Source organism: Ctenocephalides felis, unplaced genomic scaffold (genome assembly GCF_003426905.1).
Source record: "Ctenocephalides felis isolate EL2017-DRISC unplaced genomic scaffold, ASM342690v1 CF-g0.4_SCAFFOLD_01886, whole genome shotgun sequence".
In the NCBI taxonomy this organism is placed as follows: Eukaryota; Metazoa; Arthropoda; class Insecta; order Siphonaptera; family Pulicidae; genus Ctenocephalides; species Ctenocephalides felis.
Genome location: NW_020538040.1, coordinates 124359629 through 124385358, shown reverse-complemented (window position 1 = coordinate 124385358; position 25730 = coordinate 124359629). Strand labels below are relative to the sequence as shown.

General features: G+C 29.2%; 1 protein-coding gene across 1 annotated transcript in view; it reads right to left on the bottom strand.

The window, feature by feature from the left end:
- The window catches only part of LOC113375856 (putative inorganic phosphate cotransporter), a 236291-nt gene extending 210978 nt beyond the window's left edge, over positions 1–25313 (bottom strand). Inside the window, exon 1 of the mRNA XM_026615807.1 lies at positions 25197–25313. Coding sequence (XP_026471592.1) covers positions 25197–25206 — 10 coding nt within the window. The 5' untranslated portion in view covers positions 25207–25313. The remainder of the gene's footprint in view (positions 1–25196) is intronic.
- Positions 25314–25730: the final 417 nt, after the last annotated feature.

Sequence of the window (25730 nt, the reverse complement as noted above, 5' to 3'; positions counted from 1 at the left end):
GTATCAAACGCCTTCTCAAAGTCGAGTAACATCAATCCGGTCTGGTTTCGTCTGTAAAATTGAGAACTGTATTTTCTATGAGTTTTTTGTCAGTGCGTGTAATGTAGAGTGTAGTTGTCGTTCTTTGAAGCCGTATTGTGTGTCAGGTATAATTTTGTCCCCTTCTAATAGACTAGCAATATATTCCATATTTCATAATACTCTCTGCATCATGTAATTTTGATGTACAGAAGTTTTATAATTTTTTCAATACAACTTTTATTGTCTGTAAATATAATTGAATCATTTTATTAAGTCCAGTATCTTTTTTTAAATGCTATCAAGTCAGTCGTAAACACTGACACAAAACCGTTACGTTTATAGCCTAATTTTATGTTTAAATTTTTTAATGGTTTTAGTGCCATCCATAAAAATCAATTTAAATACATTTAAATTACACTGCGCCACACTAATTTTTTTTCCTGCGGTGTTATGATGGTTTTTAGGTAAGTCAAGGGCGCTGATTCCGAAAACAGTAACAGAAATTTGCTAAGAGCTCTAGCTTTTGAAATATCTTAAAATATGCTATTTTTACCTTAAATTACAATAAAACATGCAACATTTTTCATTTTATGCTATCAAAAGTCTTTTTATATGATTTCGAGCGTGGACTGATTTCGTCATTAGTTGCGTGGTCTGACTAATTTTGTTAAAAGTTCAAGGAAAAAAATAACAGTGCCATTTTTGTCGCGCAGTGTTATCATTATCAACTTTAAAAATCTTATCCATATTCAATGTACTGTCTAGGTGGAGCATTGGTAGGCGTGGATCACATTGCTCCAAGGCATATTCTAAAACTTTTATACTGCTTTATCTAGTTTCTTACAATGCCTATTATTATTAATATTATGCATCTATAATCAAAGTGCGATCTATTTAAAGCTTTGTATAATTTATGGGCTGTAATAGGGTGAGAACACCATAATGTTGCATTCACCATCCCCAGAAAATTGGAATTTCTCTCGACTATTTTCATTACATAATTAATATGAGTTTTAAATGAAAGCTTTTGATTGTAAAATATCCGTAGAAACTTATTAATTTTCTCAACTTTGATGGAATGGTTACAGCTGTTAACAATTCTAGAAAAACGTTTGCCTCTATGCCTTGTGAAAATACCTATCAAACTTTTGTCATCAGACAACTCCAGACCTTTTTTTGATAGCCACAAAAGAAGTGTTCACAATTCCGAGACAATGCATCTATAGCTTCCTGAAGGCTATGTTTTTCTACATATACTCGTACTACTACATCGTATGTATTTGTATATTGCAGAATGTTAGTACCCGGTTCCCAAATATATTCTATATCCCTTATTATTCCTTACGTACAAAGCATATAGAATTAAACTTAAAATACCGCCTTGCGGAAGTCCCTTATACATCCTTCTTGGTCCTATAATACTATCATTAATTTTTAAGTAAATATTTCTCTCCAAAACTGTAGCAGTTATAGATCTAAAAAATCATGTGGAAGTTCTATATCATTCAAGACTTTACTTAAAATTTCAGGAATAACATTCTCGTATGCTCCTTTGATGTCTAAACAATGCCACGACATAGTTATTGTTAGCGTTGGCTAAATGTAAATCAGCAATGAAAATACTTAAGTTATCGTATGTTCCAAGACCTTTTCGAAAACTATATTGAATTGTCGGCAAAATATTATTTTTTTCTATCCAACACTCTAAACACCTTTTAATTATCCTGTATTTGACTTTAGCGACACATAAAGCTAGTGATATGAGTCTGTATGACGATGTTATACTTGGGTTCTCTGAGCTTTTTAATAAAATTAATATATAAATATTCCATTCTCGTATTCTATCAGGTATTAACCATAAAATGTTAATGATAATTTCAATAAATAGTTTTTTGACTAAAATTAGTAGATTACTAATCATAGAATAAAATATAAGATCCTTACTCGGAACTGTATCTGTATTTTTCCTAAATACTAAATTTAACTCTAATAATGAGAACGGTTTTAACAGCATATGTTTTACAATACCAAAAAGCTTTTGTAATTTTATTTAACATGAGATTCAACCCCGGCAGGGGCATAACAATCCACCTTCCCTTATTTCATGCGAATATTTTCCTTTGGATTAACGGGCACCACAAAATTTTTAAGACTGTTGACCAATGCAAATACCTCCCTCGGTGGTGTATTCGGTTTTAATTGTTCGTATACTGATACCAACTATATTTTTTCTTTTTTTAAAAAATTCTTCTAATATTCCTATTAAAAACTGGACTTTTGTCTATAATTTTTTTTCCACAACTTTGGTATCTTTTTGGATCCAAAGAGCCTAAATTAATTGCTACCACATTGTAAGGCTAATTGCGATGCACAAAAACAGCCGCCCTTCCTTTTCCATCTTCTCTGTCTTACTATATTAGAATTTGAAAATAAATAATTATTCTCTTTATGAAACCAATAATTATCTTTATTCAGTAATTGCCAGGATTGGTATATCCTGACATGACAAAATATATTCTAAACTACTCCTATTGGACATAAATGACCTTGCATTCCAGTGAAGTATTTCTACATTCATTACACTATTATTTTTTAAATTTATTCTTGCCATAAGAATCGATTTCTAATGATAATTTATAACTTTTTTAAATGTTATTTTATACTCTCACTATTCTTGTCATGTTTTATTAAGTAACTATAGTAAGAAAAAAAAATTTCAAAAAAAGTAATTTTTTGTCCAATTTATAGTTTTTCAAAAATCTAATTTTTTCGAAGTAAATTTTTTTCAGAAATGTTATTCGTTTTTAAAAAAATAATAATTTTTGGTATGGAAAGTTCCAGCAATTTGCCTTAAGGCACGATGCCAAGCGCCCCATTAGTTTATTATTATTATTAGATGTTAAATTATTTAACAGTTGTAATAAATATTGTAATAAAAAAAAAACGTATCTCGGTATATATAATTTATACTTATTTTAAACTAGTACATTATTTTAGAATGCTAATTTTATTTTATTTTTTCCGATTCACCCCTGCGTTGTGTACCATTTTTCCGAAAGACATAGGATGTAACCTACCTATATTCTTACCAATGGTCTCAATATAAACCATAAATGGTCCTTTGTCGCAAGCATCGATTCTTGATAAGTTATTGACTGTCTTAAGAATATTCCCATGTTAATGTCTTCACACGCTTCTGAACTGCATTACAAATTAACACTATTCACGTAATTACCTGATTTAATATGATTGAAATTACTCCCCAAATTAATTTCTTTGCTTGATTACGTATTAACTGGTATATTAACACTATTCATATTATTATCTGACATAACATTATTGACTTTACTTTACTGCCCATATTAATTTCATCACTCGATTTTGTATTGCCTTGCATATGTACACTATTCGTACTATTATCTGTCATGATATTGTTAATATTATTTCCCATATTAATTTCTTCACTCGAATCTTTAAAACCTTGTCTAATAACACTATTCATATCTTTACTTTTCTCTAAATTGTCGATTCTAACAATTTTATCTTTTGAATTACCACTTCTTTTAAATTTATCTCTTAACAAACTTACTTCCCCTTTACTTCTGTAAGAATTTCTTTCGTATTTCTGAATAGTTTACTTCTTTTAATATTTCTATACGATTTGCTTATTTTTCCAATGCTACACTTTTCCGACACTAATTTCCCCTCACTACTATCAACACTAATTGCACCTGCATACTTTATATCCATGGTTTAAACACGTGTATATTGCTCCTGCAATTGTAGCACTAATGGCAAGGCAGTCGCTACCTAAACTCGGTTCAGAATGACTATATGAGTCACAGAGCTGATGTAAGAAGGAAACTATAATTAAAATAATATATAAAAGTTAAAATAAAAATAATAATAATTACAACTCATAACATGATTAAAACTAAAGGTAAAATTATAATATAAACTAAATAATCCGTGAAACTGTTCCAATGAACAGCTTACTATGTTATGTCAAATCTAAAGGAATTTTTCTCTTCAACCTAGTTAACGGAGTTATAAGTAAAGGTGCTATAAGATGATTTGGATGGTTTTCTAGCTTGAAGTGATGGATTGAACTTCTGCTGCTAATTACATCCTTAATAAAAGGAATAATGAGGTCGTCATGGATGACTTTATTACTTACATACCAAGGTGCGTCGGTGATCTGTCTTAAGATTTTGGATTGCATTCGTTGCATTAAAACAAAATTGGACATGCTGGCGCAACCCCAAAGCTCTATACCGTAGGTCCAGATGGGCTTTATTACAGATTTATATACCAATAATTTGTTGTCAAGCGATAGTATTAATTTGCGCCTCATTATCCAATTCAGGTCTGCAATCTTCTGTTTGATTTGTTTTGTTTTGGCAATAATGTGGGTTTTCCATATTAGTTTTCGATCCAAATATATTCCCAGCTGTTTAACATTTTCAGCTGTTGGAATTTTCTGGCAATTAAAGTAAACTTCAGGACATCTTAGTTTGTTTAAAGAAAATGTAATATGGCAAGATTTGCACTAATTAATAACAATGCGCCATTTTTACGTCCATTGCTCGACAGCATTTAGATGTAACTGGAGCTTGCTAGATGCAATTATAGGGCTGATATATATATAATATTAATTTTAGAGTTCTTTTTCTTTGCAATTTTAAAATCCATAAACAAAAGGGAAGATGTTTTTATTATTAGAGCAGTGATATCTTTGACTTTATAAGCATATGTGTGGGATATCAAGCAGGCTGGTTTTGATTTGTAAAAAACAATCGGACATGTCATGTATATTTTTGATATCGAAATATTTTTATAGTTAATAAATTTATATTTTTTTATTATGTTGGGAGTTTCTAATTTAATATATTATCATAATCATAACGACTCCCACATTGGTGACTCACGACGATGGAGATGAAGATGAAGGAGTTTTATTTTTCGAAGATTTAAGAAAAATTGATTTTGACGCAGCACCATAATCACTGGTCTTCAGTGACGACCTATAAGGTATGTCCAGTCCAATCCATCATAGTTAACGCACTTACTATCTGGATCAGACTTCCGAGGTTACTCATTTGGTATACCCAGACCTCAGTGTTTATTGCTGACAGAAAAAATAATTTGGAGCCTGAACTTTTCATTGGAATGCAATTCAACCTCTCTTTCTCTGTTAACTCAACAAATCGTCTTATAATGCTACCTCCCATTATCGGTGACAACGACGAGTCAAAACAAAATTTGACATAATTTATTGGATTCCACAATTCTGGACTCTTATGTCAAAGAAACCAATGATCCTGATTTGGATAAAGAGCCAACTTCTTTCTCTGATCGGAACTCATCAGATACGAATGCAACGCTTGCAGAAATGGAAACTGTACCCATAAATTATGCATTCTAAACATTAAGTTATTCTGATATAACTAATACCCATTAGATCGAGAACATTATGCAGAATATGGAGTTGATGGCAGGTCAAATCACCACATACGGTGGATCTGCTGACGAAACATGGAAATTTGTAATTGACCAGTATTACAACACTGGTCTGCTATAATCTGCTTTCTCACCACATTTTTATAACGTGTTTCCCTGTATTTTTTTTTTAAACTGTGAGATCAACACTGGGCAGGGAGTGTGTGGGATATCAAGCAGGCTGGTTTTGATTTGTAAAAAACAATCGGACATGTCATGTATATTTTTGATATCGAAATATTTTTATAGTTAATAAATTTATATTTTTTTATTATGTTGGGAGTTTCTAATTTAATATATTATCATAATCATAACGACTCCCACATATGTATATTGTTATACACAATATATGTTTATATTAATTCGAATAATTTATATGAAACGAATTATAATATAATATATGTGAGCTGCTTTAGTTTCAGTTTATTGAAAAGATAAATTAAATAATTAATTTAAACTAACAACGAAAGCAAATACTTTTGTTATGGATTTTAAAATATTGCCGTTTATCTATCTCCCGATAGCATTTTCGTAAGAATCATGGTGCTGGCTAGTTGTACATCATTTTCTTTCTACTTGCAAATATTTTTGTTAAACAATTCTTAACTTTACTGGTTTTTGAGATATCGGTGGTGAGCCTTTTTACCCGCGGTCCTTTAAGCTTCGCTCTACCCTACACCTTTTTCAATAAATGGCTGGATCAATTCCCATCAATACTAATCAAATGCTTTTTAAATCATTAAAATCGGTTGAACCATGTTCACGAAAACGTCGACGAAAATTTGTATCCGCTCATACATACATACACACACGCACGTACAGATTTCCGTGAGGATCAGAAACAAGGACAAATCGAAGGTTTTAATCGGTATTATACCCAGGCGATATTGAGACCGACATACCCAGACAAAAGACCAGTCTATACAAATATTTCTGATATACAAATAGAAAAAAACACACGTTCATCAGTTTTTTCTAAGGTATTGCAAAATGTTCAGAAATCTTTCAAACGTAAAGTTACGCACAAATTTTCATTTCTTTTTTATGTTTTTCAGAAATTTGTTACATAGTCCATTTTACCCCGTCGAATGGGTTAAAATGGGACGGCCAGGGGGCAAACAAGTATTACTCTTATTTTTAATTTTAAAGGAATTTTACGAAATAATAGCTACATTATTCAACCAAACCAAAATATAAATTTCATGCAGAGATAACACTGTGTATACCCTTGATCTGCTATTTTGTCAGAAATACTCAGCGGCAGAGTCGGAATAACTATTCATTTAATACGAGTATATTTCTCGTAAAATTGCTTCTATATACAAAAAGTTAAATTAAGCTAGAAGCTACTAGTTTAATTTAACTTTTTGTTTACTATTTTTTATTGTTTGCACCTTTGTCACGATAAAGGTTCAATTGATCCTTTTTTACTCCGCCCACGTGTAAGCTTTTATAGAGGTTATAAAAAACTGTTGAATCTGATTTAATATTAACAATACACATTATAAAATAATTAAATAACGTATACGTACTTACAAATTATGTAAAGGTTCTGTGAACTAATAGTGCTCACAATTGCCGTTTATCCCTCGATGTTTTCTTAAAATTTCGAGTCATTCTGAATCGAATGAGAATAAATTTGGAAAAAAGAATGTGTGTGTGTATGCGTAAGTGAGCCAATTTTTGACCTTTCGACGATATTTTCTGAAAAACGACTGAACCCATTTCAAGAATTTAAAAGCCATTCGTTGTAACTCGATAAGGACTATCGTTTTTCATTTTATGCGACGATTGGCCGATCCGTTTCTCTGTAATTAGCAGAAAAGTGAAAAAAAATCGTTTTAGCTCATAATCTTCAACCGATTATAAAACTTAAAGAAACGTTCGAATCTGATTGTTTTTATATTATTCCAACACTTATACTAAATATAATGCAAGTATTATGTTGTGTGTAGTATTGTATCAATAAATAATATACACCTATACATTAAAACCTATATACATCAATATACACATGGGTAGATGGTTGTTATTATGAATGCTGCCATTCAAATTTAATGTACAGTTACTCGTGAAATGTAAAAAAAATTGATTGATTAATAATGCGGAATTCAAACTCATGATTGTCAAAACAACATTACGTTGATGCAAATTGAGAAGTTTCCATTGATGCTTTAATATATTTATACCAATCACGCAATAAGAGAACAGATAATTACAAAATTTATAAACAATTCAATTTAACCATTTATGAATTTAAAAATATTTTTCTAAGCAAAAACAATCACATCCTGTCAGAGAAAACTATTCCACGTACATCAGAAACGTGATTCTATTCTAAATTTGAGCTTGAAATAAAATTCATTTGAGAAAAATGTAAACAGAACCGTTTTCATAATCTTAAAATTTCAGTTTTTGTACATAATTTAATATATATATATATATATATATATATATATTAAAATAGGGATTAATGGTATAGAAATAACTAGCGTTGCCTGGCATCGTGCCTTTATGCAAATTGCTGGAACTTCCCGTACAAAATTTTAATTTTATAGAAAGATTCAAAATTTGTATCCGAACACACATATATACATACATTTTTTCTTAGATATGCCAAACTGTTCAGAAACCTTTGAAACGTGAAGAAATATAAAATATTTAACTTCCCGTAGGGTAAGTTATAGTAATAGCAAAAAAATCGAGAATGAAAATTTTCATGTATCTTTACGTTTCAAAGATTTCTAAACATTTTGGCATACCTTAGGAAAAATGAATGTATGTGTGTGTGTGTGTGTGCGTGTTCGGATACAAATTTTATTCGACTATTTCGAAAACAAGGTTCAACTGATTTTAATGTTTCAAAAAACATTAGATTCCTATTGCAGGTCCAGCCGTTTCAAAAATACTGGAAAAAATGCTAATTCAGTTTTGAAGAGAACGGAGCGTCCGATTTTATTAATTCACAAAACATTTTATTTGTTTCGAGAAAATAAAAAACTGATTAAATTTTTGGGAAAGCAGGGCTAGCAGTTTCGGAAATCTAGTAAAAAATGTAAAAATAAATGCCATTTGGCGGTCAAAAATTATCATTAGATATATACACATTAAATTGTTTACAATTCTATGAGTTCCATAACATCTTTTGTTTGTTAGACTGCGACGCGGCGCTTACGCGCTTCTATTATTCGCCTCTATGCAGCTAAAGCAGCGCGATTGCTTTTCAAATATTTTAAAATATAAAAATTTTTATTCAAAAAAGTAAATTTTTTTTGTAAAATTTAAAATTTTTCAAAAATCGTTTTTTTCAAAATCTAAAAAAAAAATTTAATCTTTTTTAAAAAAAATAATTTTTGTTACGGGAAGTTCCAGTAATTTACCTTAAGGTACGATGCCATACACCACTAGTTAATTTCCGATTTTTTGCGATCGTTATAACTTACCCCTATGGGAAGTTAAAAACTTCTGCAATTTTTTACAAAAATCACTTAATTAAGAAGTGGGCCATTACTAAACTACCATACAGTTTTCGATGCATACATCTAATATTTTCAAAAACCAACGACATACTAATGCAGATAAATAAATATGTTTATACCTTTAAAATTAAGATAAATAATTTTATCAATCAGAGTGACCTATAATCGATGTATGCGATAGGTCCAAAACTAGGGCCATTTTCTTCCTTCGTTTGCAGTCAAACTTCTTTACAATGTTTCTTTCAATTTATATTTTTTCTTCAATAGCATGCAAGAATTATTTTTAAATTAAATGTGTTGATCCTTTTGTGTTTGAATTATGTGAGTTTCCTCCTGATTTCCGATATTCACAATAGTTCTTTTCAATATCACTTTTAGTAGATCTTTCTCTTATGCAACATTGTCGGTCCATTCTATTCTTTCCTTTCTTCTACTATACAGTTAAAAAACTATTCAAATAATTTAAATAGTACTTCCCATTTCATACTCGTAATCGTGGGTAAGTGGTTAAAACGACTGGACCTGAGTTCGATCCCGCTTTAAGCTGCCTGTTGTCAAGCAGTAGTAACAACGGTTTGCACTTGGAAATATAAGAAGCAATACGTTTTCAAGTGATTCGCTCTATTGCAGAAATTGTAATATTAATTCATCGCACTAAATGAATGTCTTCTTTTTAATTTTAAAGGGGTTTTACGAAATAGCTACATTTTTCAACAATGCAAAATATAAAATATTAAATACTGTATATAACCTTGATCTGGTATTTCGTCAAAAATATTCATTGGCAGAGTTGGTATAACTATTCATTTATTGCATTTCTTGTTAAATTGCTTTTCAAAATTTAATTAACTTTTTCAGTTACTATTTTTTATTGTTTACACCTTAACTGAAGTAAAAATTCAGTTGGTCCTTTTCCCCGTCCAAATGTAAGATATTATACGAGTTATAAAAAAACTGCTGAATCTAACTTCAAAATAACAATACATATTACAAAATAATTAAATAACGTATACTTAAAAATAATAATAAGCTCTCTTGCTCACAACCAAAAACACTAACAATAAAATAATATACATTTGTTATAGATTTTCAAACATTGCCATTCATCTCCTGATCAAGGTGATAGTTGGTTATACATCTTTTACCCTATACTTTCAAATACTGTTGTTAAAAAATTCTTAACATTATACCATTACTTCTTTTTGAGATATCGGTGGTGAACATTTTTATCGGCGGACTTTTAATCCCCGCTCTATCCTGTAAAAATGCCCATAATCAAAACATATATACATACTTCAAATGTACTAGTCAACTTCCCGTAGGATAAGTTATAGTAATCGCAACAAAAACAAAAATAAAAAATTTTCCACTTACATTTCAAATTTAGTTTTGGAGAGAACGATGTATCCGATTACAACGATTCAAAAAACAACATAGTACTTATATTTGATTCAAAAAACATACTAAAAATTGATTTTTGCAAAAGCGGGTCCAGCGGTTTCAGAGTTGCAGAGAAAATGTGAAAAAATAGCATTTAGTGGACAAAAATTATCAATACAAATCTTTATTGATTTGTATACAAATAAAATTATTAGGAGACGGGCATACAGGTACATAGATCGACATCTAGATACGACATCTGGATAGGTATACAAGTAAACAGGTTGAAAAGTATAATGTAGAAAGATAGACAGATAAGTGAGTTGGCAATAGATAGGTTAATAGATAAACAGATAGTTAAGTAAACGGGTAGAAAAGTAAAAAAATGATTGGTATAGAAGTATGCAGGAAAACAGGCAGATGGTTATAAATTTAGAGGGATCAACACTTAGAAAAGTAAATAGATAAACAGGTTAACAGAAAAACAAATAAACAAGTATATAGTAAAATAGGTAGGTAGATAGGTAAGCAAATAGGCAGGAAAAACAGGTAGAACAGGAATCAGTTGAACAGGTAGATATGTAAATAGGTAGAAAAGCAGACAAGTAGGCAACTAGGTAGATAGACTGCTATGAAAGCAGACAGGTAATCATATAGATAGGTCTAATGTTGCTTCCTCTTTCTTTGTTAAATTCTTTAACAGCGATCAGAACTTATGAGTTCTATGAGCTGTTGTGATCAATTATCTTACAATTATTATAGATGGCAACCCAAACAGTTGTCCCATCTCTATGTGCTGAATTATTACAATTGTTGTAATAATGATGACTTTTTACTTCCAAGTGGCATGTTGCCACTACAGCTATGCCCACGAAAGGCCATTTTCACTTGAAATCATATTTGAAATCTATGATTTCAAGTGAAAATTTGGTATCAAGCTGCTTTGATACCGAACCGACCGAGGTTGGATTCGAACCCGGGACTAGGATTTGTTAGCCCACGTTCTTACCACGGGACCACGGCCGGCCCAATGTTGCTTCCAAATACAATTTTTTGAATCATAACAAATATGTGAAATGACGTAAAACTTTATGATAAAATCAATCATCATCTAAATACAATATAAACAGTGTGAATAAACAAAGTTACATGTGTAACGGCGTGAAGATAATTTGGCTTAATTTTTAACAAGAAAAACACACGCAAGCGTAGTTCTTAATTGTTCTATTGCAAAAACGTGAATTGTATAGCATAAAAGCAAATATAATTGTCATTGCAAGATGTATTCAATTTGCAAGATTGCACGCTAGTATTAAATAAACATCTTACACAAACACACACACACACACACATATATATATATATATATATATATATATATATATAATATAATAAGATTTTTTTCTAATATCAGGTCAGGACTGTTTTGCAAAATTTTATAGGTTCTAAAAACATGCCTAATAGTAAAATGTATGTTGAACTCAAATTTTTGTTGAACGTACATATATATATATATATATATATATATATATATAACGTTATACAAAAAAATCTTTATCAATTACTACTACTAAATCTTGCTTTGGTAGTTATTTCTGATTTTTCGTAATCAGACTAATTGTATCTGGAAATACAATTATTATAAATAAGGTAAAAACAATTTTTATTAAAAATACATATTCCATAAACACATTTCGTATGGAACTTGGCCAGAAGAATTGATTATCAGAGTTGGAATTTAATTTATCACCTATAAATTTTTGTTTTCTTACTTTTTTTACATTTTTAACTTCCCGTAGGGCAAGTTATAGTAATCAGAAAAAAATCGAAAATGAAAATTTATATATATATATATACATATATATATATATATATATATATATATATATATATATATGTATATATATATACATATATATGTTTAATTTGAGTTTAATATTCGGGCGTAACATCAATAAAAATAGTATGAGTTTTTTTAAAAAATTTATTTATTTAAAATCCATACGTTTCGGCTAGCATCTTAGCCATCATTCAGTGGTAATCAAGTTAAAATTTTGTATCCTAATATAGCATATGAAACCATTATTAATCCATGGTATGAGTATGTGCACATTGATAAGATATGTATGTTTTAACACAAACATCACAAATGGTAAAACACACTAATAATCATGATAACTTGACAAGTTGTCGAAACTATGTATTTACTCTTCGGAGTTTAGGATAGAAATGATTAATAATGGTTTCATATGCTATATTAGGATACAAAATTTTAACTTGATTACCACTGAATGATGGCTAAGATGCTAGCCGAAACGTATGGATTTTAAATAAATAAATTTTTTAAAAAAACTCATACTATTTTTATTGATGTTACGCCCGAATATTAAACTCAAATTAAACATATATATCAACATCAAATTCAAGACTATTCAAAAATACATATATATATATATATATATATATATATATATTTTAAAGGTTTCTAAATATTTTGGAATACCTTACCTTGGTTAGAAAAAATGGATGTGTGTGTGTGTGTGTGTGTATGTACGCGGTTTGACAGTTGGTCTCTATGCAGTACGAATGCTTTGAAAAAAAGTTCAGAATTTCCAAAATATGTCAAAACTACTATAACTTGCCCTACAGGAAGTTAATAAAAAAAACATTTTTAACTTCCCGTGGGGTAAGTTATAGTAATCGCAAAAAAATCGAAAATGAAAATTTTTATATATCTTTACGTTTCAAAGGTTTCTGAACATTTTGGCATACCTTAGAAAAAATGGATGTATGTGTGTGTGTGTGTGTGTGTGTGTGTGTGTATGTACGTGTGTGTATGTATGTGCGGATACAAATTTTCGTCGACGATTTCGGGAACACGAATGAAGCGATTTGGATAATTCAAAAAACATTCGATTCGTATTGATAAGGAGATGTGCTGATTAGTTTTTGGTGAAGGCAGGTCTAGCCGTTCCGAAGATACGGGGCAAAAAGTGCCGAAAACGGTAACTCAGTTTTTAAGAGAACGGAGCGTTCGATTTGAATAATTCAAAAAACCTTTCACTTGTATTGACAAGATGAATAATCGATCAGATTTTCATAAAGGTAGGTCTAGCGGTTTCGGAGATATGGAGGAAAAAGGAAAAAAATGAGCCATTTGGCGGTCAAAAATGATCATTAGACATATGCACATCAAATTATCAGATATTTTAAAGAGATTTTGACAATAAGTATACATTTTGTTAACATTCCTATGGGTTTCGTACCAATGTTTATCCGTTAGACAGCGATGCGGCGCTTACGCGCTTTATATTTTGTCTTTATGCAGTTAAAGCAGTACGATTGCGTTGAAAAATAGTTCAGATCTTCCAAAATATGTCAAAATAAAGAAAACATTTTTTTTTCAAAAAAAAAAAAAAATTTTTTACATTTTTTTTAAAAAAAAATTTAAAAAAAATTTTTTTTTCAAAAAAAAGTAATTTTTTGTTCAATTTATAGTTTCTCAAAAATCTTATTTTTTCGAAGTAAATTTTTTTTAAAAATGTTAATTGTTTTTAAAAAAATAATAATTTTTGGTACGGGAAGTTCCAGCAATTTGCCTTAAGGCACGATGCCTCAATTGCCTTAAGACAGAATTCCACTTACAGCTAGTTTTTTTTCAAAAAAAAAATTTTTTTTTCAAAAAAAGTAATTTTTTGTCAAATTTATGGTTTCTCAAAAACCTAGTTATTAACTTCCCGTAAGGCAAGATATAGTAATCGAAAAAAAATCGAAAATGAAATTTTTTATATATCTTTACGTTTCAGAGGTTTCTGAACATTTTGGCATACCTTAAAAAAAATGGATGTATGTGTGTGTGTATGTATGTATGTACGTGTGTGTATGTATGTGCGGATAAAAATTTTCGTCGACGATTTCGGGAACACAGATCAACCGATTTGAATAATTCAAAAAGCATTCGATTTGCATTGATAAGGAGACATGCTGATTAGTTTTTGGCGAAGGCAGGTCCAGCCGTTCCAAAGATACGGGGCAAAAAGTGCCGAAAACGGTAACTCAGTTTTTAAGAGAACGGAGCATCCGATTTTAATAATTCAAAAAACATTTTACTTGTATTGACAAGATGAAGAATTGATCAAATTTTCATGAGGGCAGGTCTAGCGGTTTCGGAGATCTAACGAAAAAAGTAAAAAAAAATGTCATTTGGCGGTCAAAAATGATCAGTAGACATATGCACATCAAGTATAAATTTTGTTTGCATTCCTATGGGTTTTCCGTACCAATGTTTATTCGTTAGACGGCGACGCGGCGCTTACGCGCTTTGACATTTTGTCTCTATGCAGTTAAAGCAGTACGATTGCTATGAAAAAAAGTTCAGATCTTCCAAAATATGCCAAAATAAAGAAAACATTATTTTTTTCAAAAAAAGTTTAAAAAAAAGTAATTTTTTGTCTAATTTATAGTTTCTCAAAAATCTTATTTTTTCGAAGTAAATTGTTTTTAAAAATGTCAATTGTTTTTAAAAAAATAATAATTTTTGGTACGGGAAGTTCCAGCAATTTGCTTTAAGGCACGATGCCTTAATTGCCTTAAGACAGAATTCCACTTACAACTAGTTTACTATTTGTTTTGGGCTCGCCCGTAGGTAAGCGGTTAAGAGCGACGGGACTTGTTTCAGAGGTCCCGGGTTCGGTACCCATTCGAGTAGCCTGTTGTCAGGCAGCAGTAACTACGATTTTTACTTGAAAATATAGGTAAATTGGGTTGTCATCTGTCAAACAGACTAGCATTCAGTCAAAATCAGCACAACAGCTTATAAGACTATTAGGTTCTGATTGCCGTTCAAAAATAATAAAAAAAAAAATTTATTGTTTACACATCGCTATGGGGTTAAATCGCTATAAGGTTAAAAGATAATCCTATTATCCCATCTACTTGCAGACTATTTTGAAGTTATATAAAAAAACTTTTGAATATTAAAAATAAACTAGTGGTGTATGGCATTGTGCCTTAAGGCAAATTGCTAGAACTTTCTGTACCGTAACGAAATGTTTGAGGAATATTAAATGTTTTCAAATAGATTATTATAAATACTGTAATATTGTATAATATTTTTAAGAATTATATAAACTGAATTGCAAAGTTAAAATTATTTCATTAAAGTATATTAGAAATATAGTCAGAATTATAATTAAAATCTGAATTATTTTCGATATAATTTTTTTTAAAAAAAAAAAAACAAAACAAAATCGAAAAAAAATATTTATTTCGCAATTCAATCAACTCCGTATGGAAATAGCATGGAAAAATTTTGAAAATTAAGAAAAAAAAATTTTAGGTATAACTTAGCTACTTAATTTTTTATTTCATATTTATTTTTTTCGTGCAATTTTGTTGTTTTTGTGTTATTTTTCGAAGTTTATTTGTATGGAGAGTTTCTTTATATTTGTTTATTTTATAGTTGTTTTTCATATATACTTTTCATATAGATTGGTTTTACTTATTTTTGTGTGTAATTATGTATTTTTTATATTGTTTTAATTTGTAACCCTAAATTATTTAATCGTAGCACTGAAGATGGGTCAAATCAAGACCCGAAACATTTGTTCTCTAAATAAAAACATTTTTCAATAAAACTGTTTTTTAATTACTGGATGGATGCCCAAGAAACAATTTTATTATATATATATATATATATATATATATATAAATTAATTATGTATTTTAATATTTATGAAATGCCTTTGTTCAAACAACTCTGCTCAGCAAATGTGCTCTAATTACAGATCGTTAATTATTTTTAGTCTATACCTATTTGAAATTTCTAAACGGTCCCAAAATGTGTCAATATTGATTCAAACTAGTAATATATTTCTTATAATAACCTTCAAACATTTTCTTCAACTTATTACATATTATTAGTAACATTACACATTGTAACTAATAAAAATATAAATCAATGAGTTTTTTATAATTCAATTGAAACTCTATTCAATTATAATGTACACTTTAAAGTTGATGTTATCGCTAGATTTTTATTACTTTGAGTATATGTAAACATTAGATTAATAATTCATTCGTGATTTACAAATTGGAATGTTAAAATTTATACAATGGAATACTGGAATTTATAAATAAATCATTCTGACGTATACAATCAAAATTTTGCTGGCTATCGATTATTAGTAAAAATGAAATCCTATCACTGCAATTTTTCAGTTTTTAATTTGTATATTCTAATGGTAAAACAATGTTCAAATTTTCTATGAATAATCAAAATTTTAAACATTTTTTAAATAAATTAAAAATATATTGAATTGTTATCATTGTAAATATTATTTTTTACATATTTATTAGTGTTTTTTTTTCAATTTGGATTGCAAATTTTAGTCCAGTTATTAATTATATTTATCTAATCTTTGTTTAAAACAAAATATTCTGACAATGTACATTAAAGCATAATGCCACACACCGCGAATTTGGTTTTAAAATATAAATTAAATATATATATATATATATATATATATATATATATATATATGGGAGTAATTACCTAAGGTTGTATTTTTTCTGAATCTGCAAAATTAAATACACGTGGTAATAGATACATTTCATAATTGGTACTTTATCATTAAAACTGGGAAACTACGTTTCAGTACAAAAACAGTTTCCGCATAATACATAATCGACTTATTAATATTTTGTTTACATTCTATTAGGACCGTATATCTAATGAGGTTTAAAAATTCCTATATATATATATATATATATATATATGTATATATATATGTGTGTATTAAAATTCTTTTTTATTAATTATTTATTAGTTATGATGTTCTTTTGCTTAATTAGCGTTTAATAAATTTCATGTTTTGATTTTTTTCTGGTTTGTTATTTATGTAATGTTTTTTTTAAATTACTGAATGATGACACACATATATACACACAGACACACACACACACACATATATATATATATATATATATATTATATATATATGCCAACTCGAACCAAGTGATTCGAACCATTCGAATTAAGTCCACCACTGTAGCAGCAAAAAGAACGTATATTTTTCCCATTTTTTTCGTGCGAAATGAAAAGTAATAAAATAATGAAATTAGAGATAGTTATTTATTGTACTTTGAAGTAACAAAATAAAATATGATTGTAAAAAAAATAAAAACGGCGGCCAAAAGCCATTTCGGCAAACCGCGTCAAATTGCAGGCGCTCCGCGGCACGCAAAATAACTACAACAATTTTTATTTTTTTCTTTCAAATTATCTACAGTAAATTTAAAATAATTTAAATTAGAAAGTTCCCATCATAGTGAATTTCAAAAATATCGATTTTAGTTTGTTTGGCAGCACATTATTCAAAATCGTTAAATTTCAACGAAAAAAAAAACGGATAGTAATTTGTTAATGATAGATAAACCTTTCCAAAACTTCCCAAAAATTTAATCAGTTCTTCATCTTGTCAGTACAAGTAAAATGTTTTTTTAATTTTTAAAATCGGACGCTGCGTTCTCTTAAAAACTTAGTTTTTGGCACTTTTTGCACCGTATCTACGGAACGTCTAGACTTGCTTTCGCCAAAAACTAATCAGCACGTCTCATTATCAATACAAATCGAATGTTTTTTGAATTATTCAAATCACTTGGTGTTCCCGAAATCGTCGACGAAAATTTGTATCCGCACACAAAAAAAATCTAAAATGAACATTTTTATATATCTTTACGTTTCAAAACCTTATGAATATTTTGGCATAGTTTAGAAAAAATGGATGTGTGTGTGTGTGTATGTATGTGTATGCGGATACAAATTTTCGTCGACGATTTCGGGAACACGGATAAAGCGATTCGAATAATTCAAAAAGCATTCGATTCTTATTGATAAGGAGACGTGCTAGTGGGTTCGATACCCACTTCGAGCAGCCTGTTGTCAGGCAGCAGTGACAACGATTTTCACTTGGAAATATAGATAGCAATGTGTTTCCAAGTAAAAATAGCCCATGCCCGGCATTGCTGCACCAATAAAAAAGTCACCTCTATTAGATTAATTCTAATAACAAAAATCCTCAAATATGGATGGATTAACCATTGGGTTACCATCTAAAAATACGAAGGAGAAGTTTCAGCCCAACAGCTCATAGGGCCTAAGGTTCTGATTGCTGTTGAAAATATAATTAAAAAAAAACATTTTACTTGTATTGACAAGATAAAGAATTGATCAAATCTTCATAAAGGCAGGTCTAGATCTAGTAAAAAAAGTAACTAGTGGGGTGGGTGGCATCGTGCCTTAAGGCAAATTGCTGGAACTTCCCGTACCGTAACGAAATGTTCGAGTAATATTGAATGTTTTCAAATAGATTATTATAAATATTGTAACATTGTCTAATATTTATAAGAATTATATAAACTGAATTGCAGAGTTTAAATTATTTGTTTAAAGTATATTAGAACTATAGTTAGAATTAAAAATAAAATCTGAATTATTTTTGATATACAAGAAATTAAAAAAAAAAAAAAATTGGAACAAAATTTTTTTTTCCAAAATCAATTATTTTGTTAAGACAAGCAGAAAGTTCTTTGAATCAATTGAATCGGACGCTTAGTTCTCTCAAAAACTGCCATTTTTTGCACATTTAGCTCTGTATCTCCAAAATGGCTGGGCCTGCCTTTGCAAAAAACTAATAACCCCTTCTCCCAATCATTACTAATTGAATGCTTTTTAGATCATTCAAATCGGATGCTCCGTTCTCTCAAAAACTCGATTTCTATTTTCTGCATTCTTTGCTCCTTATCTCCGTAACTGCTGGACCTGCCTTTGCCAAAAACTAATCAACTGGGCAAAAATTTGTATCCATACATACATACACACACACACACATCCATTTTTTCTGAAGTATGCCAAAATGTTCAGAAACCTTCAAAACGTCGAGAAATGTAAAAATTTTCAATTCCGATTTTCGGCCCATTACAATAACTTACCCTACGGGAAGTTAACAAGAAAAATTCCATTTGGCGGTCAAAAATGATCATTAGACATATGCACATCAAATTATCAGATATTTTACAGAGATTTTAATAAGTATAAATTTTGTTTAAATTCCTATGGGTTCCGAATCAATAGACGGCGACGCGGCGCTTACGCGCTTTGACATTTCGTCTCTATGCAGTTAAAGCAATACGATTGCTTTGAAAAAAAGTTCAGAATTTCCAAAATATGTCAAAATAAAGAAAACATTTTTTTTTTCAAAAAAAATTTTTTTCAAAAAAAATGTATTTTTTTTGTCAAATTTATAGTTTCTCAAAAATTTAATTTGTTCGAAGTAATTTTTTTTTCAACCATGTTAATCTTTTTAAAAAAATAATAATTTTTGGTACGGGAAGTTCCAGCAATTTGCCTTAAGGCACGATGCCATGCGCCCCACTAATCATTTTCGATTTTTTTGCGATTACTATAACTTGCCCTACGGGAAGTTAAAAAATGTTTTTGTTTTTCCAAAAAATTACAGTGGTGTAACCCCTTAACGACCTAACATTTTACTTGATTCGAATCGACTCGTATCGAGTCGACAAATATTTACTGTCGTACAATTTGTATGAACATAATTTCAATAAATATGAATGCATGAAAGCCATTCAACTTCTGATTAGATGCGCAGATATAACACCGTCATTTTATTCTTGCATTTGTTTATTAGATGGAACGCTGATAGAAAATTTGTTTATAAAATAATAAACACGATAACAATAAACCCAAAATTCCAAATATTGTTAAGTATGCATTAGTGAGGCAGAAGTCGTTAAATATCTATTGTTGTAAAATAATTTAAATACATATTTTTTTGATAGTAATTTACAAATATATTAACACTTTCGAGACGGCACCAATTTCAAAACAATCTACTTTACCGGCTGTAAACTTGGTTTCATTGTGTATGTTATGCAATTTGTTTGATAAAAATTTGTGGTCATTGAAGGACATATATTTTAATAATAATTTATTTTTGATCATTTTATAAAGAATGGTGACGTTCAACACAATTTCCAAAATGCATAGCTGATTGATTTTGACATGTTTTACAATAAAATGTTGTTCGCCAGCTTCCTCCTGGTGCTTTTCTGTAAGAACAGACAATACAATCCCTTTTTCTTTTAGAATTTAGAATATGCCACTGATTAGTCAGTATATTTGGTCATCTTTTTGCTGCCATAATGGTTTATTTTTTCTATTATTTTGTCTAATAATTTATTCATAAAATATAAAGTAAAATAATCTATTGGATGTCTTATATTGCTTGGTACTTGTAGTCGGGGTGTTTGTTGATGTATGTCAAACTCGATTATTGAAGGAGAATGGGCACATTCGCTAATGTCTTCCCGCTATTCATTTATTTTGTCGAACTTCTTCTTTTTGTTGGTTGGATAATATCATCATCACATTCATCACTATCATCGGTGCGAATAGTAATTTCGTAAAATTGGTCTGTATGAATGTCTATTTGAAACTCATTTTCACTACTGCTTAATTCACAAAATTTACCAGTCGTTTTACCATATTTAAAAGCGCTCGGTCGTTTTAAATATTAAAAAAAATACCATATAGCAAAGAAACAGGCTAAAAATACTACTAAAATAATTTAAAATTATTTTCAAAATACAATACTGTTTATCACTGCTATATGTAATTTATTCAACTTTTTGATGCAAACTGAGTCATTGTTTATAAAATAGCCTGTGCGTCACAGAGTATGTTTGTCCACTGAGGTGGACAGCCGTCCCCAAAATGTTAAATTTATATATTTGATTTCTTATATTATTATAATGGTTTACCATTATAACATTTACTATGTTAAACATATAGCTAACATGTTATATATTGTTGATATTGCCTTATTATCAACTTCCCGTGGGGTAAGTGATAGTAACGGGCCAAAAATCGAAAATGAGAATTTTTGCATGTCTTCACTTTTCAGAGGTGTCCGACCATTTTGGCATACCTGAGAAAAAAACGGATGTGTATGTGTGTGTTTTCAACCGATTTGAATGGTTAAAAGAATATTCGATTCCTATTGATAGATGTGCTGATTAGTTTTTGACAAAGGCAGGTCCAGCGGTTACAGAGATACGTAGCAAAGAGTGCAGGAAATATAAATCGAGTTTTTGAGAGAACGGAGTATCCGATTTGAATGATCCAAAAAACGTTCAATTTGTAATGATTGGGAGAAGTGGTGATTAGTTTTTGACACAGACAGGTCTAGCCATTTTGAAGATAAACAGCTAAATGTATAAAAAATGGCAGTTTTTGAGAGAAATAAGCATCTGATTTGAATGATTCAAAAAACTTTCTGATTGTATTGATTTTGGAAAAAAAAATTAATTTTTTTTTTTCAAAATCAAAAATAATTCAGATTTTATTTTTAATTCTGACTAAAGTTCTAAAGCTGACTTATATACGTTAAATAAATAATTTAAACTTTGTGATTCAGTTTAAATAATTCTTATAAATTAGACAGTGCTACAGTATTTATTTATAATAATATATTTGAAAACATTTAATATTACTCGAACATTTTGTTATGGTACGGGAAGTTCCAGCATCGATGATAATCGTGATTTGTATCATATTATCAATATGGTTAAATTGAAACATTTGAATGTGCTGCAACTCATTCATTATTTTATTTTACCAACAGATCCGAAAAAACTGTAGATTGAAAATATATAATTTACATAAAATAGTAATCAATATAGTTTATCAAATTATCAACTTAATTTATTAATTTAAAATTATAATATATATTAATCTATATGATTTATTTTGGATAGAATTAACTGCCTGAAACGTGTGAGAGGTGTAATATTTTACAGAGTAGCTTCAAAAGCACTTAAAAAGTTTAGTTAGGATAATATGATTATAATGAATGCATAATATAATTTTGTAATAAATTAAATAGAATTCGAAAAATAAATGTTGAATGAGAAGTTAACACTAAGTTTTACTTACAATTAAAGGTTGACCTTGGTATGAATTGATATTTTTATCACTCATTATTATTTATTTATATTTATTAATTAAATACTAATGATAAAAATAAAGAAACTGTGAACATATATAAATTGGATTTTTATTTGATTTTGTTTATATATTATATTAACAACAAAATTTTAACCATAAAACTCAATATATGGACGCTATTGTTCAACCGTAGTTAATACATCAAACAAGACTATAGCATGCATTATTATAATTCAGACAAAAAGCATTATTAGAAAACACGTGTATAATGCATATATATATATATATATATATATATATATATATGTCTTTGTGTGTTTAGTCCTAATTTTGTCCTAACATTTTTCTTTAAAAATAATATATCTTGAGATCCACTGATTATATTTCTACGAAATAAAGATGGATAGTTGCTTTAACAATTCCTCTACCAAATTTCGTGAAAATAATTCCATAACTCTGTCCATTATTTCACAATAAATAATACAAATTCAATATATATTATAATATCTTCTGTAATATAAATTTTCATCAAATCAACGTAAACTACAATTAATACCATAAGACAAATAAAAAATACAGTGTCACTCTCTTGTAACACAATTTAAATTTTCCTACATCTTACAAACTATACATTGCATATATTCCATCTTTTTCATTCGAGTCCAATTTTCATTCGTCAAGTTTTCATCTCAACTAACCCCAGGTGTACTTCTTATATAAATCAAAATAATGATTTACACAACTTAGCAATCATAAACATTGTTAGACAAAATCAAAAATTAAAACGAAATAAAATATATAAAATTTAAAAATTAGTCGATAATAATAATGCTATCTGAAATTTTATGACAGATCAATTTTATATTGCCAAAAGTGACGGACCTGCACATTTCTGTTTATTGTGTGTGCGTTACAGTAGCTATGACAATATTATACAGGGCGGATTACATGTCCAGCCAAAACAAAAAAATATTTCGAAATCATTAAAATGATTAAAAAAACATTTAAGATGCTATTGTAAAACACATGTTACTTGTTACATTTATTACAGGTAGCCCCTAGCTCCCCTATGTATGTATATGTACATATAATATTATAATCTAATAATAACTGTACGACAAAAATCATAACACAAAATATATAAAATAACCTGTGCTATAATTAACCAATTAAAGCAATGACTTCTAAAGTGATTTTTTGAAGTTCACGAAATAAATAAAATAATAATTTAAAGAGCAGTGCTCACAAGGAGAACCCCAGGTTTACTTTTTTGGAATTTTGATGTAACTTTGCATGGCGATGGAGTTGATAGTAGAAACCAACAGTTTAGAATATTATAGGCCTATGCTAAGTAGTTTATAAATAAAATTAAAGTTTAGAAAAATAGACCCCGCGCAATTCGAACGCATAGTGTTCCTTAGTAATTACTATGCCTCGGTAGCTCAGTGAGTTTAAGTACTTGCTTCTATTTTTTGCGCTCGGTTTTATAGATAAAAGAGTTAAAAATGATCGCGTTTAAAACCGGTTTTTTATGATTTATTTTTATGTTTGAATAGTTAAATGTTGCAAAAACAATCATAAGTAATAATATTTTGCAAACAAAAATTGATATATTTGAAACATATCTATAAGCAGGGCCGGTCTTACCTTGAATGCAATGCATGCGAAAAATGCGGGTGCACGCCTTAGGGGGCGCCAAAATGAGATTCGGATATGAAATTTATAACATAGTTTTGTCAATGTCATTCAAGAAATAATCTTTGGATAATATTTTTTAAAATACTTTAAAACAACGATCTGATACACTATGAGATAGTAAAGATTGCTACATACTGTTCGGCCCTTACGATATCAATTATTTGGGGAATATCAATTCTGTATATTTTAAATAATGAAAAATTAATTTTAAATAATCCAACATGAAGTACCAGTGTTTATTATTGAAAGGCTAGAATTTTTTCGCTGCTCAATAGATTAAATCGCATGAAATCTCCTAAATGAATAAGTGTAATGTTTCAAAACCTAAATATCAATATTATAACTGCATTACAAATAATTTAAAATTTAAAAATATTCTTGCAAACAATAATGAACATACTGAAATTTTTGGATGTCCTAAACAATTTTTGTATTTAAAATTAGAAAAGTTTGGATAGAAGACAACAGTTTGATTATGAGCACCCTCGATCCTCGAATCACTTCGAAATAAATCTAAAATCAATGTATTTTATGCGTTTTAAATCCAGAATTATTGAAAAGAATTTAAAAAAAAAATGACGTAAATGTTTTCTAATTTTAATGATAAACTGTTGAAAAACTTAAAATAATAAGAGGGGGGGGGGGCAGCGCTAGAAAAAGAATGGCATGCGGGCGCTGAGAACCCCAAGACCGACCCTGTCTATAAGTACATATATTATACGTATTTACATTGGGTGTTGTCAAGAAAACATTTTTTCACAAAGTAAGTGATTTTCAATCAGACTCGCAGAAAATCTGACGATAGAACGGAATCGTCGAAATATTTTTAATTTTTGCGGATTGCTTTTTAAAACTGTTATCTTTATTTACATACAAACACATTGCATATATATATATATATATATATATATATATATATATATATGAATAAAACAGCCAATGCGTCGAATGTAAAGAATTTATTTTAATTTTTTATACGTTTCGAGACTAGATGTGTCTCATCATTCAGCTAAAAGAAATTTATATATATATATATATATAAATACATATATATACATATATATGTATATCGAAAAAATAATTTTCGTACTTACAAATCAACATCTTGACCCAAAACACAACACTTTTTGGTTAAATAAAGAAACAACTTGTGTAACAGGATTTTTACAAACTGTTTACTTAAAAAAACTGCACAGTACACCACAACAAACAATATATAATTAATGATATATATATTTATTTTGTTATTATATATTTTTATTTAAAAAACACACATAATCGTCCGGCGCGGTTCAGCGGCGATATTGTCCCGTGCTACTAGGACGACGTCCGTCCGACAATGTGACACCATCGAGCTCCGCAAGCGAACTGGGAACAGTGGAATCTGTACTGGGCAACACTCTTCATTGTTATCGATAACCTCATCCGCACGCGATCGCCGGTTATAACGTATAGAACGGTAAATCCGCAAATGTCAACTACGAATAACATTACCAAACGGGTGCAAGTTCAAAATTGCAAGCGAACGTTATGTCATATCCGGTGCTAGTGGTGCATGGCATCGTGCCTTAAGGCAAATTACTGGAACTTTCCGTACCGTAATTTAAACATTTTGCTTAAGAATTTTG